Consider the following 17,088-nt stretch of genomic DNA (forward strand, 5'->3'; position numbering starts at 1 on the left):
TTTATTTGTGCAGAACACACATAATGGTTTGTTTTTATCTCGATTTAATGGGTGTTTTTTATTCTACTTTTTGGTTATTAGATTTTAGTGACAGGCTTCATAAAACGAAGATGAAATTAGTTGTTTGTGGGGAAAGCTTAATACCATCCATCCATCCATCCATCCATCCATCCATCCATCCATCCATCCATCCATCCATCCATCCATCCATCCATCCATCCATCCATCCATCCATCCATCCATCCATTTTCTTCCACTTTTCCGTTTCCGGGTCATGGGGGCACATTGCACCAGCCCCTATGGCTCCTCCTGCAGGTGGTGGGTCCACGGAAGGACGGCCTCATGCTTCTGACCGGGCCTGTTGGTCTCTCATAAGGGGCTTCTGAACCGCTCTTTGTCTGACCCGTCCAACTCCCCGAAGTCCCCGACAACAGGGCCTCCAGGATTATTCAGGTGCTCAAACCCCTCCACCACGTTAAGGTGGCGGTTCCAGGAGGGGACTGCCTGTTTTAATCTGCTCTGATCTGCGGTTGCTGCAGTTGCTCAGGTCCAGTTTCAGCAACACTCTGAGCCCAAAGAATGAGGTCAGCTGAAACTGAACATCCTGAATGAGGCACAGGCATATTCCAAGCTGACAATGCCATGATTCATTGGCTTCAGGGAGCATGAGACATCATTTGATCGTAACCCCATTGAGAATCTTTGGGATGTGCTGTAGAAGGGCTTTGCACAGTGGCCACACCATCATCAATACGAGATCTTGGTGAAAAATGAACGCAACACTCAATCACATCAATAAAGTACCATCTTATCTTATCTTATCTTATCTTATCTCTTATCTCTTATCACAGGAGCTTATTTAAACAAGGCCACAGCAAGTATGTACCTTAATCAAAGCTATGTGTATTTGCATCATTACAAGGTAAGATTGAATGATTAGTGTGAGCCAGAATTACTTCCTTGACTAGTTTTTTTTTAGAGTGTTCTTTATCACTGTCCTACAACATTTACCCTAGAAGGTGCCTGGCCTGGGAAAGATACCTCTGTTAAATAAGGGCAATGGATGAATTTATTACATGAACAAAACAGCCAAAGTACTTTAGTGTGTTATTACTCTTACTTTTTAAGCAGACTGTAATTTCTTCTGGAGATTTTGTGCACAAACTTGATCCTAGTTTCACACTCTTTTCCACTAGTTAAACAGAGATAGTGGGGCAGCGCTGCTTGGTGCTCCATCTGAGACCGGCCCAATTCGATGGCAGAAGTGTTCACGGCCAATGGTCTGAGAAGGAGTTGTTCTGCCTTATCTTCTTAATGAAGCTGTCAGCAGGCAGCGCGAGTGTGTCCTGCGCCTCTCACACCAGCGCAGAGGGGACAGGAGGGGTGTTAGAGGATGTACTTTAGAAAGAAAGTGGAAATGGCAATGTTGTGCTTTATTTGGGTGAGCTTTAAAATTGAGTGGGATAAATCTCTAAGACTGAAACTAATATTACAATTATAAAAGAAGACAATAAACAGTATTACAGTAGAAACTTTGAAAAAGATTATACCTGACCAAGTGACCGTTTTACAGAGATCCGTTTTCCATACCTTTATCCAACGATGCTATTTTTGTTGTTTCTATGCCGCAGAACAAAGCATCTTTCTGACATGAGAGATCTGAAGCCAGAACCATGTGAAAATATGTGACAGTACAATGAAACCCCTGTCACGCCGCCGCGAATCAGTCCAACATTTTAGCACACAGCCAAAATAATATCATTATGTAATCGGCAAACGCGCAAATCCTGGCTGCATTGTTAATGGGGCTTGGATTTTTATTTTTTTTCCCCCCCGCGCAAAACAAATCCTCAGGCCAATTTGACCGCGGGTGTTTCGTAATACCTCAGGCTCTGCCGTTAGATTTGGGAGGCATCAGAGGACAGACGGAGACTGAAAAACAACGTGTACCGACTTTGTGCGCGGCAAGGTGAAGAGGCTGGACTCGGGCCGACAGCCGCGATGATTGAAGGTAATAAAACTGTGAACTAGGGGCAGGAAATGACAAACTGAGACGTGGCGAGGAGAGGGTGACGCTCAGTGAGGGAGCGTTGGACACTGTCAGATGTAATGAAAGCAGACAGAGGATTTATATGTATGAACAGTGGCAGGTTAATGATGTTGGGATTGCATTATAAATGATCACATTACGTTAATGACGATTAGCAGGCGTTCCAAGTCAGTATTCAATTGTGTCTGTGGACGCCAAAGCAAACACTCCAACAATCTGTTATTTCCTATAAAAGACTCGACAGTATATTTTATATGGGTAACACAACACAAGCCAGGAGCCTGCAGCCTTTTCCAAGTAACTCCTATAAGACTTTCAAAATGGCTACATTTGCTTGATAAGACAACAGTTCAGATGCATTGTCTTTCTGAGTAAAATCTCCATTTAGGTAAATAAAGCCAAGCCACAGACAAATCTTTTTCTTTAATTGTGTTGAAATATGTGGCTACTAACTCTCCGAGGTAAACTCTACCTAACTCATAGTTACACAAGCTCGCAGTCATTATTTTCCCTGTGAAAATACACTGCCTGACCAAGAAAAAAGAAAAAGGTCACACACAAAAACCCACGCTGTAATGTTGGACTGCCATTAGCTTTGATTATAGCTCACATTCACAGTTTCAGTAAGCTTCCGCAAAGTCAAAAGATCCAGTGCCCGATCTTCCGCCTGGCGCAAGGACAGTCTTGGTTGAGGCGAGGCTTCGATCTTGCGCCTGCTTTCGCCAGTAGCCTGAGGGCGTCGCTTAGGGAAGTCAGCGCTGACTTCAACAAGCGCTTGCTACATTCCCTTTCGTGTTTCACAAACAGGGCGCATAGCAAACTTTCATTCATCCAGCCCCTTCAAGAATCCACTGTAGCGCAATTGTTCCAATATGATACAATTTCCTTGCGACTACTGCATAACTGTGCAACTTCGCTGCAGCCAATGTTCCAGTTTCCACAGAATTAAATCCTTTTTATTTGGTAAATTTGCACATTCGAGTGGTTCAGCCTGGAGCAAGATCTCAGCGAGCCTCTCTCTCCCCGCCCGCCTCATCTCAGATCTGACCCCCAGTGTTATGTACATTTTTTGCTAAGATGTGATCTCTGTGCAAAGCCTTTTCCAGCACATCCCAAAGATTCTCACTGGGGTTAAGGTCTGGAATCTGTGTGGAAATTTATCTCATGCTCCTGAACCACTCATTCACAACGTGAGCCCGATGAATCCTGGCATTGTCATCTTGGAATATGCCCGTGCCATCAGGGAAGAAGAAATCCATTGATGGGCACATAGTGTTGATGAACCTAAACGTGACCAACTGCAGTTTCTTAAATCCAGGTGGTGACTTTTTTTGGTCAGGCGGTGCAACTCACAAGGCAAAAAAGTTTGGAGACTCCTGAGCTGAGAGCACATTTTCAATCCTGTAAATCCTGTAATTCAATTTTGTTCTGCTCTATATATGAAGTTTATTATCACTGTTTTAGATGCATTCCCATCCTCCAGCTCCGAGGCACATATTGAGATGTAACAAAATGATTACTCCACAGTCTAAATGATTTAGCGCATTGTGTGTTTTAGTGAAGCCATTCTTCATGTCTCGAAGCTGCTTTAGTCACACTTCGACATTATCACCCTGCAGGCTGCTGGCAGGTGTATTTGAATTGGAAAAGCCTTGGTAAATTTGCACAGCGCTGTGTGTCAGCCCATTCAATAAATGGCCTTTTTATCTCGACCCAATTTATTCATTACATTTTTTGTCAAATGCTCCTACATTTCCAAGACATTGTAATAAGTCGTAGCAGCGATGGTGTCTCGGCTCACCTCTACTTTACCCTGCCGCCACGAAATGAAAAATGTTCATCGTACAAACACAAATGACATTACTGTTATTTTTTATAAGCCTAAAAATGAATTAGGGCTTGCCGGTATAAATGCATATTCTGATCATTTGTCATAAAGCAAAGCAACAAATTAAATTTACAAGCATCCAACAAAACAAGCTCATTTCCAAATAGAAAAGAATGATTTTACAGTAAACGTGTCATGTCTCTGATATATTGTGGCATTTCTAAAAGAAGAAGTGAATTATAATGTAGGTGTCTGAAGTCCATGTGACTTGTTGTAGTTGTACCACTGACTGACAATGGTACTTTAAAGGAGTACTAAGTAACTCATGCCCCTAGAGGCCATAAGCGCCACTGTGGTGTCGTAGCATGTTACGTTTTTTTACTTATTAATTGTCCATTAGAGTAAATACTACGCTGACAGAGAAGATATAGGCAGAGAGGGATATTGTACATCAAATTACACAATGGAGGTAATTTTCTTCACTCAAACTTAGCTGTAAATACTGTTTAAATGGCGCTAGCCTGCAGTTAGCTTTGCCCGTTAGCCTGTTAGCTTCTTCTTCGTGATTCCATTAGTGTGTATTGCACCTCCGACCCGGTGTAGGAAAGCTGCAAGTGTGGTTTTCTGGCCAGAGACACCAGGGGGAGATGAAATACCCCCCCAATCATCCCATCAACACTTGTATTACCCCCAGGGAGACCACCAAAAGCATTTATTAAGGTAAACATGTTACTTATCACTGCTTTAAGTCAGAAGATCAATTTTTTTTAATACTTGGCTTGATGTGATTTTAGAAAACGCAGTTTCCTTGCTATAGATAACACATTCAGCCTGCTTTCTATTCAAATATGATTAGTTGGCAAAAAGGGTAATAATGGCATGAGCAGGATTAGAACTGCCAACACACCAGAATACCGTTGTCAATTCAATAATTTTCCAATGCCACAAAGTGTAAATGACCCCCTTTGACCCGACCAACATTTGAGCTTTAAGTCCTTGCTTTCATTGTAAACTCCCCGATGTCTCCCCTTAGACCGTCCGCCACCTGTCGTGAGTAACATCACGCCAAGTTTAAGTTTTAAATCTAGGTGGCTTTGTGGAGCGAGCACTTTCTTGGCACTCCAGCAGTTATCTACAGAAGAGAGGGGGGGGGGAGCGAATCAAAGAGCGCCACCTGAGATCTCGCCTGACTTTGAAGCAGCTGCGAGCGTCCCACTAAGCTTTGACAGAGCTCTGGTTCGTCGCCTCTGTCGTCATCCCTCCTCCTCAGAAATCGCGCAACAATAATCAACATTTAATTACACCCACCGCTGCTGCAATTGAGGAAAGGGACTCAGCCCGACAAAAGTACAGTGGGCGCAAAGAAGTATTCATACCCCGCTATTTCTTGTTATTGTGTTGAAATCTGCAGATTATTTTTGTTCACTCAGGTTTAAATAGAGAGGTGGCTCTTGTGAATCTTGAACAATGAATGGAATTTACCACGGAAGAAATATTTTATGAATGTTAAACACAGCACAACTATGATTGAGAGCCATGGAGTGGGTCTCTTTTTGTATCTTTTTCATAACTGTGAAAATGCATATCTTTGAAGGCAGGTTTTTATGATAATAACACAAGGTCTGAAAACGATTTGAAACCGTTGCGTTTTGACAAGATTTTAAAACTTTGGTAGTCTGTGCAGTTGCCATTCACAGAAAAACTTCACTAATAACTTTGAAGATACTTAAGGCAAAAAAAAACCCACATTGGATTAATTTGGTCTTTGATGAATTCCCAAAAAGTTATCCGATTTTAAGGCCTTGTACCTGATGTCTTTCTTAACAGTGTATGAAATTGTTTTTTTCTCTCCTTAAAGGGACTAGACGGAGTTTAAAAATGTTACAATTATGTATTTTCCACCCCTACATGTTCCAATGTGTAGAATGAACTCAGACCTATTCACCACAACTGCCACTTAAATCCTGCACTGTCACTCAAAAAGTTTTTAATTCGGGTCCGAAATACGGTCATGCATGCTTAATATAGAAACTGCAGTTATACGTAAGACCTGAGGTGGCAGTAGTGAGTACAACATTTGTAAAAAGACCAATGGTTGCACTGCTTTAAGACCACGACGATAGGTGCCAACATTGTCCGCCATTGCTGCAGTTCATCTATATGTGGGCGGCAAAACAAGCTAGTTTTCTATTAGTTAGCACTGCACTTTCCACACCTTTTAAGCAACTGTAAAGCCTGGTTTTTAATTTTTTGGAACTTGCTTCACCTAGATATGGCTCCTGTGATAACGCTGGGTTACGTTCAATTAAAGAAACCAGGATGGTTTGGTAAGAACATTTTTAGAAATCTCGTGTACTATTGAGGACTTGACAGGCCGTTAGCATTAGAGCTAATGGCGCTGGCTACGACCGAACTACGTGCCCCGCGAGGGCTGAGTCTACAGTGAAGATAACAACTAGCAATTAAAAATATACAAATAATGAGAGCAAACAACGTGATATATATAAATATAAAAAGAAATCAGCTCTAGGGCATTTAAGGTTTGATTATTATGCTACAATTTCAGTTTTGTTCAATCTCTCATAGTCTAAATTAACAGGTGGCAATTAAAATTTTCCATTTCCAATTAGTTCCAGTTAGTTATGCAGCTAGTATTATGCACAGTTTCTAATGATAAAGAATGTGCAACAAGCTATCAGAAGTCAAGTGCTAATTTTAAGCGGTATTTGCAATTCAGCAAAAGTTCTGTAATGCATTGCTTCGTATTAGCTTCGAAATTTATATTGAGGGCATACAGTGTTAACAAACTCTTGATAAGAACATACACACTGGATATGTTCAGCCAAGGTAGATGAATGTAAATGAATGTGAAGTTGCCCACAGGCTCCGTCTACGTGACTCTAACGGAACATAAACTCGCTGAATAAATGTGGATTTTCAATAACAGTAGCACTTGTGTTTGGTGGATAATATGCCGTCATTACAGCTCCACATGAATTGCTATGCAGACGTCGGAGCCCATAACGGTTTGTCAGTGTGCGCTTGTGTTGACTTGAAACCATCAGATCTATGTGCTACTATTCAAAAAGTCGATTCTTACCTCCACGACACTAAACTGTAATTTTTGTCATCCCTAAGCACATTATATAGACTGATTATAGTTACCTCTCCGGGAGAAATAGCTTCTTCAGAGAGTTAGTGTCCATTATGTTCCGTGTGGATGCATTGTGAAGAAGACGCACGTTCAAAACTCCTGTCTGTATATTTTAGGGAATATTCTTGAGGAGTAACAAGTCTCCACTGAATTCATGAGCGACCAAAGTTACCCGGGCCTGTCAGAACTTCAATACTACAACATAGTAGATAACAGTGATGGTTACCCTAGTGTGGCTTTCACTCATTCAAATCTTCAATCTTCAAGAATAATCTAAAATCCCCGAGGACTAAATGTGGGTGCAAAACGGTGTTCTGTATTTACCGGCAAAAACCTGTGCCCAGTCTGTAGAGTCAATAAAGCGCTTAAAGGGATATTTCAGGGTTTTTGACATAGGGCTTTATTTCCTAGTTCCAGAGTGTTGTTGATTTCTGGAGATTGTTTTTAATTTTTAATTCATGCAGTCCTTATATTTGAAGAGTTTAGTGGTGCTAGGCCAGTGCTAGGCTAGTGCATATCTACGGTAACTAGTAGCCTGCATTAAAAACCTCTTCAAAATCATTGAGTAGTCTTTCAAACGTTGCCATATCTGATTTGTAGAAAGCTCCTTTGTGAATTCCACGTGTAGTAATGCCGGCCGCAGGTGAACAAACTACTGTAGATCCGGTAAGTTAGCAGATCACTCTGCCGCTGCGTAGCTTACAGCCAGGAAGCTGATGCTGCTCAAATATAAGTTGTTTAAATGCAAAATGGTTATATTTCAAAAATTATTCCGTCAACACAGGCATTTGTATCTGTAGTCTGGTGCTATAAGTGATTTGCCTCAGGTGCTCTGTGCTTGGGTCAGACTCTTTTTAATGCAGGCTACTAGTTACCATAGACATGCACTAGCCTAGCACCACTGAACTCTTATATATAAGGACTGCAAGAATTAATAAAAATAAAAAAAATCAACAGAAACAGAAATCAACAACACTCTGGGTAACTAGGAAAAAAGGCAAAAATCCTGAGGTATCCATTTAAGGCTAAAGGGAACTGGGATAAACTATAGCCATCCTGTAAACAGACCTGATTGAAAGACAAATGCAGTGAGTTTTTCTAAAAAGCTACACTCAGACTTTCATAACGGCTGTACATTTCTCGATGATGGGCAATGAAGGGTATTTATCGTAGAACTAAGCTTTTATCAATGTTCAAAAACGGACAGAGAGCAATGGGGTGGGTCTGCAGCTGTTAAATAATGACATTTTAACTTTTTCTTTTCTATTTTACAAATAAAAGTGTGAACTGTCTGAATTCACGATGAAAGGCCGGACTTGCTCATTGATAATGCCGCACACACACAATCCTAGTCTAAACATCGCATAGTAGTTTTAATGTCCATGCCCTCTACGGTCCGGTGCCTAGTTAACACAGTGTTCCCCCTCGCGCGGCGGGTGACTGATCCTGTGTTTGCTCTAAAGCCCTCCTCATCTGTATTCCCCTCTGTGCTCGGGAATGAGCTGCCAGAAACACTGCTTTTTCTGCCAACTTTGATCGCGGCTTCCCTTCAGGACCGCGCGCCGGACAACAAATCGCTCCGGTTATAATTACGCGCGCACACCGGAGGACCTCTCCGATATGCATCTCCATATTAGCCTCTTGTTTTAGCCCGTTTCGGAGTATAACTAACACATTAAGTCTCTCCTGGGCTGTGAAATTGAAATAATAGCCGAGTTAAGTTTGTAAATGGTAGGCGCAGCGGCACTCGAGTACACATGAGGGTGCTTGACGATAAGTACGCGGCTGAATATTAGCTCCTGCTGCTTTTTATCTTCTTTGATATGCCATGGTACATCTGTCTTCATTTTGAAAGGGTCTGATCTTAATGTGAGAAGATGTGAACACGCAGCATTAAGCTTTAATGTTTTTTTTTTTTTTTTCTAAATGGGTGATTATGAACTTACTTGAGATCTTCAGCGGACTTGGCCAGGATTAAAGGAGTTTCTACGGAGTGACCAAACACGGCTCCTTCAGACCCTGCAACGACGTCAAACCAGGAGACATAGGTCAACTTTCACACACAAAACCTACTCGCAGGGCAGGTAGGTGGAAAGATAGATAGATGTTAATCAAAAAAGTTAGTATGTTTTAAATATATGAAAGAAACATGCTCAAATCAAATACTGGTTCACTGCCAACAACTGTAATGTTGATTTATTTACATTAATTTCAAAAACATGGCCAGATCCATTGGCTAAAACCAGTTTGGAAATGAGCAGACTCTTCCTACTTCCACAAATCATATCCTTCTGTAGGTCCTTAAAGCGATATTGCAGGATTTTTGACATGGAGAGTGTTGTTCCATCCAGAGTGTTGTTGATTTCTGGAGATATATCTTTTTTTAATTCATGCAGTCCTTATATTTGAAGAGTTTAATGGTGCTAGGCTAGTCTTCAAATATAAGGACTGCATGATAAAAAATAAATATATATATCTCCAGAAATCAACAACACTCTGGATAACTAGGAAATGAGGCCCTATGTCAAAAATCCTGAAATATCCCTTTAACTTTAAAATGAGGAATGGCATCTTCACTTATACAGTAGTGATGTAGCAGCGCTCAGGCTCGTGTTGTGAAGGGGTTAACTAAGGCATGAGGTTACATCAGCTCTTTGATTTAAGGTTAGTAAGTCTAGTAGATATTAAATATTCTCTTTTTCAGTCTTGGAGAAGATTTAGTAAGTTGTCAAGATTTTCCGAAAGTACTTTCACAAAGTGTGTTGACTAAAAGCCAGCTCTCCTGTCCTGCACATAGTTCTACCTGTGACAGTGAATTTCTCCGTTGTCATGACGACTTCCTCTTCCTCCGCGGTAAATAGAAGTCTTCCTCCGTCGCTGCTGCGGACCTCCAGCCTCTGACACTGGGCGTCCACAGCCTCTGCTCCTGCTCACAACAAAGACACAACAAGGACCATTTCATCCAGGGAGGACTTTTGGACTTCTTGGCACCTGAGCTTTCTGCTTTATCATTGAAATTAGGCCTAATATCTGTCACAGAGGGGAGTGCGGCAGTGCAGCAGCTCTGTGGCTGACTGATAACATTCTTGCCTCATAGCAAGAAGGTCTCAGGTTCAAATCCCAGACCAGGCATGCCCTTTTGTGAGAGGTTTTTTATTCTCCTCGTGGAAGAAGGCCACGGAGGAGTTTAATGCAGAGCTCTGGATCCCCAGTCCACGCAGACAAGCAGAATATATTGGTTCACAGTGACTGTAGGTTCACAAATGGTGCAGTTTGATCTACAAAGGGAACAGGTCACGATTCAGCAACTTCAACAACAGAATGTTCTAATGGAGAGTATAAAGTTTATAAACCCAGGTAGACATTCTCTTCGAATCTTGTGCACAGCAGAAGAAAGCAGTTGTCCCTGAACTGAAACAATGGTATGTGACACAAGACAGTCTTGAATACATCAGGTCTTTGCAAGAATGTGTCCTTCAGCTGTTTCTATAACAACTTCAGCAATGTCATTGTCAGGGGCGTAGCACCAAATTCTGGGCCCTAGGGACAAACTATCTTTTTGGACCCCCCTCATATTTCTTGTTCTTTAACCACATAACAGTGGTTTGACAGTGCAGTTGATTTATTTTCTATTATAACTTTATAGTATACAACGACCTAAAAATCTAGATTAGTCCTGGATACTTAGTTCACTGTTTTGTTTTTGTTTGTTGTGTACTCGATGTTTGACTTGAAATTTCATCTGGATTGGCTTCAGTTACAGAAATTGAATAACCTTCAATCCCGGTAGTGATATAGATATTTAAATTGGTGGTGGAATATTCTGCATGCATAATGATTATTAGCATACCACATTAAACAGGACGACTGCACCAGGGACATAGGATATTTGTGCTGGGAATAACAAATGTGTGACTTTAAAGTAGGAATTAAAATTAAAAAAGAAATATTATACTATATGTTGTCTCATGAACAAAAAAGCTCAAGGGCTTCAGCATCATTTAGTCTCGCAACATATTTGAAGCCAGCTGAACCATTTGGCACATTTTTAAATTCATCCATGATTATTGTTTGTGCAAAATTCTGTCTAGCAACCATTGTATTTCAGCCTGGTTGTGTTCAATTCTTATAGTATCAATTATGAGGAAGCTTAGAAAGTACAATACAGAACGCTTTTTGCAGCACTTTTTAGGGCCCCCACCCTGCTCTGGGCCCTGGGTACACAGTACCCTTTACCCCCCCAGTCCGACGCCCCTGGTCATTGTGAGTCTTAACCTGTCGCTTGCTGTCCTCCCTGATCAGAGGGCAAGGGTTAAGATTAGGGTTAGGAACGGCCACCGTCATGCAAGTTGATTTTACACATAGGTTTAGAAACTAGAAGGCCTTGGCTTTCAAATGAGGTATCACACTGGCATTTAGGCTGTAAGCTCTCCTGTCAATATGCTTTGAGATTTGGATATGTATAATTGTTAACTCTAACCCTTAAGCTGAGAGATAACATGTTAACTTACACATTACTGGACGATCAGTGGGATTTGAGAACTAAAACATGAGCAGTTTAGACTTTAAACTTGAAACAATAAAGAATCTAATCTAAACTGTCAGTAAACTAATGGTAAACTATCATTAGCTCTTTACAAGGAGACAGACTGAATTATGCTGAATTACACCAACTCCGTGATTTTTAATGAGGCAACACGGAAAAGAAAAAGAGTTTAGCAAAGTATTTCAAACTAGTCCAGGGATTTAGTGTGTTCTTTACTGTTAAATCGATGGAGACTTGGTGCTGCATAGTTTGTATTTGTTGATGCCGCTCTAAGTTGATTTTGGGTCACTGGGGTCATCCGTGTGGGACCCTGCTTCATGGCTAATGAAAAACCTATTTTCACTCAGCCTTGGTGTTGCCATGGTGACGTAATTTAAGCAGCGTTAATGAAACCGGTACATATATAGATGCACTATTAACAATGGCTGAGCGTTTCTGAACAGCTACGTATAAGCTTGAAACATACAGGAACCCAATATAGTTCATTTGAAATAGCAAAATAAAAAAAATATCTGTTTATTGCATTCTACTGTGTTCCCGTTGAACGTGTTTTGCCAGGCTTGGCTAAAAGTTGTGTGTACAATATGAAACATTCTCATTAATACCTAGAAAATGAACAGTCTTCCCTGGCCTTTAATTACGGCACAGTCTTTCTGGTCATTTCTTACACTGATTCTATTACATGAGTTTGTATGGAAAAAGTAATTACCATTCTGCCAGACGATAGCAAGTTTTGTGAAAGTTTGTGTTTCCGCTAAATGGGCCTCTACTACACTTGGGCACGTAAGGGTATTGGCAATGTGAAATACTTTGTGGAGTGCTTGCTGTGCAAATGAAAGGCACGGGCAAAGCTGGATCAGCCATGCTTTTACAAAGGATGGAGACAAATCAGTAATCTGTTCCGCTGGTGAGGAATATTAATTCTAGTTCCTCAGACTTGGTGTTTTTCCAGATGTGCATGCTGAAACTTTCAACATGCCCTGCCACTCCACTCCCTTCCCCCCCCGCCCAACGCTCCTCGATTAATCCACGAGCTGCAACGGCGAGGGAATGTAATTATTCTCGCCAAGTCCCATCTAATTTCAGGATAAAATGCACTTTCTACAAAAGCAGCCACTAATTTCTGGAGGAAGGTCAAGCGTGACCGAAAAGCATCATATCACAACTCCTGTCAAATCAGCCTCAACTCGCAACGTAGGCCTGGCTTAGATCAATAGCGGTTAATGTTAATAAGAAAGCCGTTTGCTTTTAGCGGCCATTAATCATGTAAATGACTGCAGTAATTTGGCCTGACTGATGGCTCAACTTGATGATAATAAGCAGGATCCATTGCCCTTTCAATTAAGCCTTCAAATATTGTGTTTGGACGAAACCACCACAAGTCGAAGATCTTGATTAAAGTCATTAATTTGAACATCCATCAGGCTATAATGGGTATTATAAACTCAGAGCCAATCTAGAAGTAAATTCGTAAGAATCCTGCCACAAACATCTGACCCTGTGTAGATAAAGTGGCAGCAACACCATAAAGTGAATAGAAATCTAGCTTCAGTGTAAAATAGTAAATACTTTTATAGCAAAAGGATGAACTCACCCACAGTCAGCTGCCCCATCAGTTGGCCCTGGTCGTTTCGGGCATTTAGCGTCACATTCTTTTCAGACCTCAGGACCAATAAGCCTTCCTGGAGTGAGGAGACAGAAAGAAAGCGCACTGACAACTTAAAAGCTTATCATCTTAATGACATATGTAGTACAACCAGCTTTTCTCCCCTACAGTTATGCCGTTATTTGGGTTTCATTTTGAAAAATCTTCTGATTTCTTGCGATAAATCGTATAAAACATGTCATGGAAGATTGTGTTTTAATGGTGCAGTTCAGTACATACAGTACCATCATCAACATGCTCCGTTTTCAGAATATGCCTAAAATAACATAATGGTAATGCATTTGTCAGCAACAAATCAATGTGAGTCAGACAAATGTTCCAAAGCACACAGCAACCCACAGGGGATATACTACAAAGGATTACACTTTCCTCCTAAGCATGAGGATGATTTATTTGATTTATTTATATTCAACCTGTACTGTGTGTTATCTTGTGGAGAGGAGTGATTCTTAGTCACTGAGGAACAGATTGTGTTCGTGCTGACAATAATCAGTGCCTAATGCTTAAACAATACCTGCTCCTGTTATGGCAACGTGTAAACAAGCAGCAACCCCGGTCTCTCTTGGTATAGGTGCATTTTATGCCTTTTTCTGTGAACTGCATTTGTGGTTTCTGTGCTACACATTGTTGCTTTTGTACATCTTTGCCGTGCTCTTGTGGGATTCAATGCAAAGAGTTATAATGGTCTTGAAGAAAGTAGCTTTTTAAAAGTGAACAAACAGCTAGATTATGAGCTGAAATTTCTTCTTCTGAAACTGAAGAGGCGCCAAGATCCCCCCACACCTGCAGCACAGTGGAGGCGTCACAAGAGGCGCTACAGGAAACAACAAAAGGACAAACGAGGAGGTATCCAGGCAAGACTCACAGCTAAGCCACAAATGCCTTCCATCCCTACTATTGTTCTGGCTAATGGATGTTCCCTGGAGAGTCAAACTGATTAACTGCTAAGCTCTTCCCAGAAGATGGTGAAAGACTGTTGTGGAGCGGAGGGAGCTGTGCGGGAGGAAGAGCAGGTGGAGCTGACCAGTGCAGGACACCATGCTCTGAAACACCGATTCAGAAGTTCAGAGGAGACTGAAGGCAGCCAGCCTGGTTTCCTCCAGGTGCTAAGGTTTCCTCTACCTCCAAAAACATGCTGGTCATGTCGGCCCACAATGGCAGCGCGGCTCAGTCCCAGCGGCTCAGGACTAACACCTGAACACTATTTCATTGTACGGTTGTACAATGATAAATAAAGCATTTACTTACTTTACAGTATTGATATACCGGAAAAAATACTATATCGCACGTTTCGGACAATTCTAACCATTACTCCACACTCTCTCTCCCACCACATTGCCCGATCTGGCAAAGCCTGAGGGCCAAAAAGTTTAATTACCATTTTTTTGAGCAAATCCACTAGTTTGTATAATGTATTTGGACTGGGACTGCCTGTAGCAACTCTCTGCAGCGATGTCCCAAGCATCAAAATGACTATTTTTCATTTTGGAAATGCAGTAAATATTTCTCAGCTAATTTGCTTTATGTTGCTCCCCTCACAACCTTTCAGCAGTGTTAATCCAACTACCATTCCAGGTCTCGAGTACTGCGTCACTCAACTTGTAAATAAATATTCATTGGAGCAGGCAAATCTGTGATTAATTTCCCAAAAGAGCCGTCAGACTAACAGGTTCTCTTAAGCTGTCGAAGTGCGTGTAATGTGGAAAGGTCATTCATTAATTTTCATCGCTCGTACCACAATAAAAATGCAAGTGCCGAGCTCAAAGTCTTCAAGGAAGAAATCTTGATTTGAAGCATCCTTCTAAAGAGTTTATAGGTCTTAAAACGGATTCCTTGGAGGGGGGCACCACTTCTTGGGGATCACGTAAAAGTTTTTTTTAGTTTGCGTGCCCGCTCTGGAAGGTCAAGCTCAGATCAGAGCCGAGCCACATAAATAGAGCCTGTTGTCATAAGGTGCACTCCGACTGAAAAATTACCATGGCACCGGCGCCTCCCTGCATACAATGAATAACATCGCTGCCGTTTGAGCGCAGATACCACTTCCCACCTCAGCAGGACACAGGAAATATTACTGAATTTTAAACAAAGCTCAGATATATTTGAAGATGAGATTTGGGAGCAGATTTATAGCTGTATTTTCTCATGAATACCTCGGAAATTCAAAGTGGCACTGTTATCTAATGTTTATGCAGTGTGGCAAACTGGGTCTGAAGGCACTATCTGATGCGGCTGCTGAGACGGGGAAAGGGGTGTTTCAAAATGGGAGACTGAAACAAGCGGGGTTTGTGCATTTTCAACTGAGAAACCCATTGGCTTAAAGTCAAGTCAAGTCAAGTCAGGTCTAGACTTCTTCTCCAAAGAGTCATGTTCATCTTTAAATGGTAGATTGTTCTCGATTTACAGCAATTTATTCCACACACACAAAAATGTAGAGCTATTTGTGGTCTCAGGAGATAAATACAAATCCAGCAACCCTGGCTGTGTGTGATGTACATTCATTCAAGGACAATTTAGACGGGAAAAAAACACAAGAGGGGAATAATAATATCTACTTTTACATCACTTTCATGTCATTTTAAGCGTCGCTAACTGCCAGTGACCGCCATTTGTTTCCGAGCACGTTCATCCCGAGCAGAAACCAATCAGAGAAATGCCGTAGTATTCAACATAAATACATGAGCGAGTATATAATACCTATCTGGGAAGTGACCATAGATCACTGGAGCTTACAATATTATCCGACCTTGTCCTGATTCCGTAATGGCCGCTAATGCACAAACTGGGAGCAATAGAGGTGAGAAAAAAAAGAGTAAAGCAAATGTGCTTTTTTAGCTAAATGGTAGCTCGACATAAACTTTGAGAAATATGACTTTTGAGAAACACAAAACCGAGCAACAATAAAGCGAAGTGCGGTTTCCCTGGTGTTGCCATTACCGCAATTCCAACAAGACTCCAACGCGTCTGATTTGTCTTTGAAAGTCACTATTTGATGCAACGTTTGAAGCGCCTATGAAAAGGGGGATAGAAATGTGAGTGCTTTCACAAACACCTGAAATTGTAAATGCAATGCTCTTTCGTCAGATAAAATTTCAACATTGTACCACTTTGTCAGATGAAATCTTACTGTCCATAACCTAAACACTCAAGGTGACTGTGGACTAGAATAAGGCGCAACAGTGGAACAAGCTCCTCACTGCAGAGAGGTCCCTGGTTCGGTTCCCGGACGGAGGATTTTACATTTTCATGTTCGAATGTGTTTGCATTTGTTTCCCTGACCAAGAAGACCAAAAATAACTTCTTCTCGAGGGACAATAGGAAAAGACAAAGGGAGAGAGGGATATTGTACATTGTGTCACAACTCAATGACACACACAAACTGGATGTAAACACTGCTCAAGTGGCGCTAGCCCACAGTTAGCTCGTTAGCCTGCAAGCTTCTTCTTTGTCATTCCGACCCGGAGGCAGGGAAGTTGCAAGGGTGGTTTTCTGGACCCCAATCATCCCATTAACCCTTGTATTACCCCCAGAAGGACTACGAAAAGGATTTATTATGGTTGGCCATGCCGCCTTTGTTATGCCTGATCCCGTCAGACCTTGGAAGCTAAGCGGGGAAGGGCCTGGTCGGTACTTAGATAGGAGACCGTTTGGGAACAAGGCCGTGGGACCCCAGGGTGCTGAGGGCGCGAGTTTGCGAACTGCAGGCAATATTAATAAATAGGAAAAACGCACAGAAAAAGCATTTTTGGGGTAATTTTTGTCCCTCAGCACCCCCTATCTAAAATATATTCCCATGACTCTGTTTGGGAACACCAGGAAACCTGCCGAATGAAGTGAGTGAGTGGTT

General features: G+C 41.6%; 1 protein-coding gene across 1 annotated transcript in view; it reads right to left on the bottom strand.

Moving 5' to 3' along the window:
* LOC306980870 (zeta-sarcoglycan-like) overlaps positions 1 to 17,088 on the bottom strand; it is a 55,788-nt gene that overhangs the window by 8,898 nt on the left and 29,802 nt on the right. The window contains exons 4-6 of the mRNA XM_079580404.1: positions 13,173 to 13,260; positions 9,836 to 9,958; positions 8,979 to 9,051 (exon numbers count right to left, since the gene is read on the bottom strand). Coding sequence (XP_079436530.1) covers positions 8,979 to 9,051; positions 9,836 to 9,958; positions 13,173 to 13,260 — 284 coding nt within the window. The remainder of the gene's footprint in view (positions 1 to 8,978; positions 9,052 to 9,835; positions 9,959 to 13,172; positions 13,261 to 17,088) is intronic.

The sequence above is a fragment of the Gobius niger genome, assembly GCF_951799975.1.
Source record: "Gobius niger genome assembly, chromosome: 21".
NCBI classification, from domain to species: Eukaryota; Metazoa; Chordata; class Actinopteri; order Gobiiformes; family Gobiidae; genus Gobius; species Gobius niger.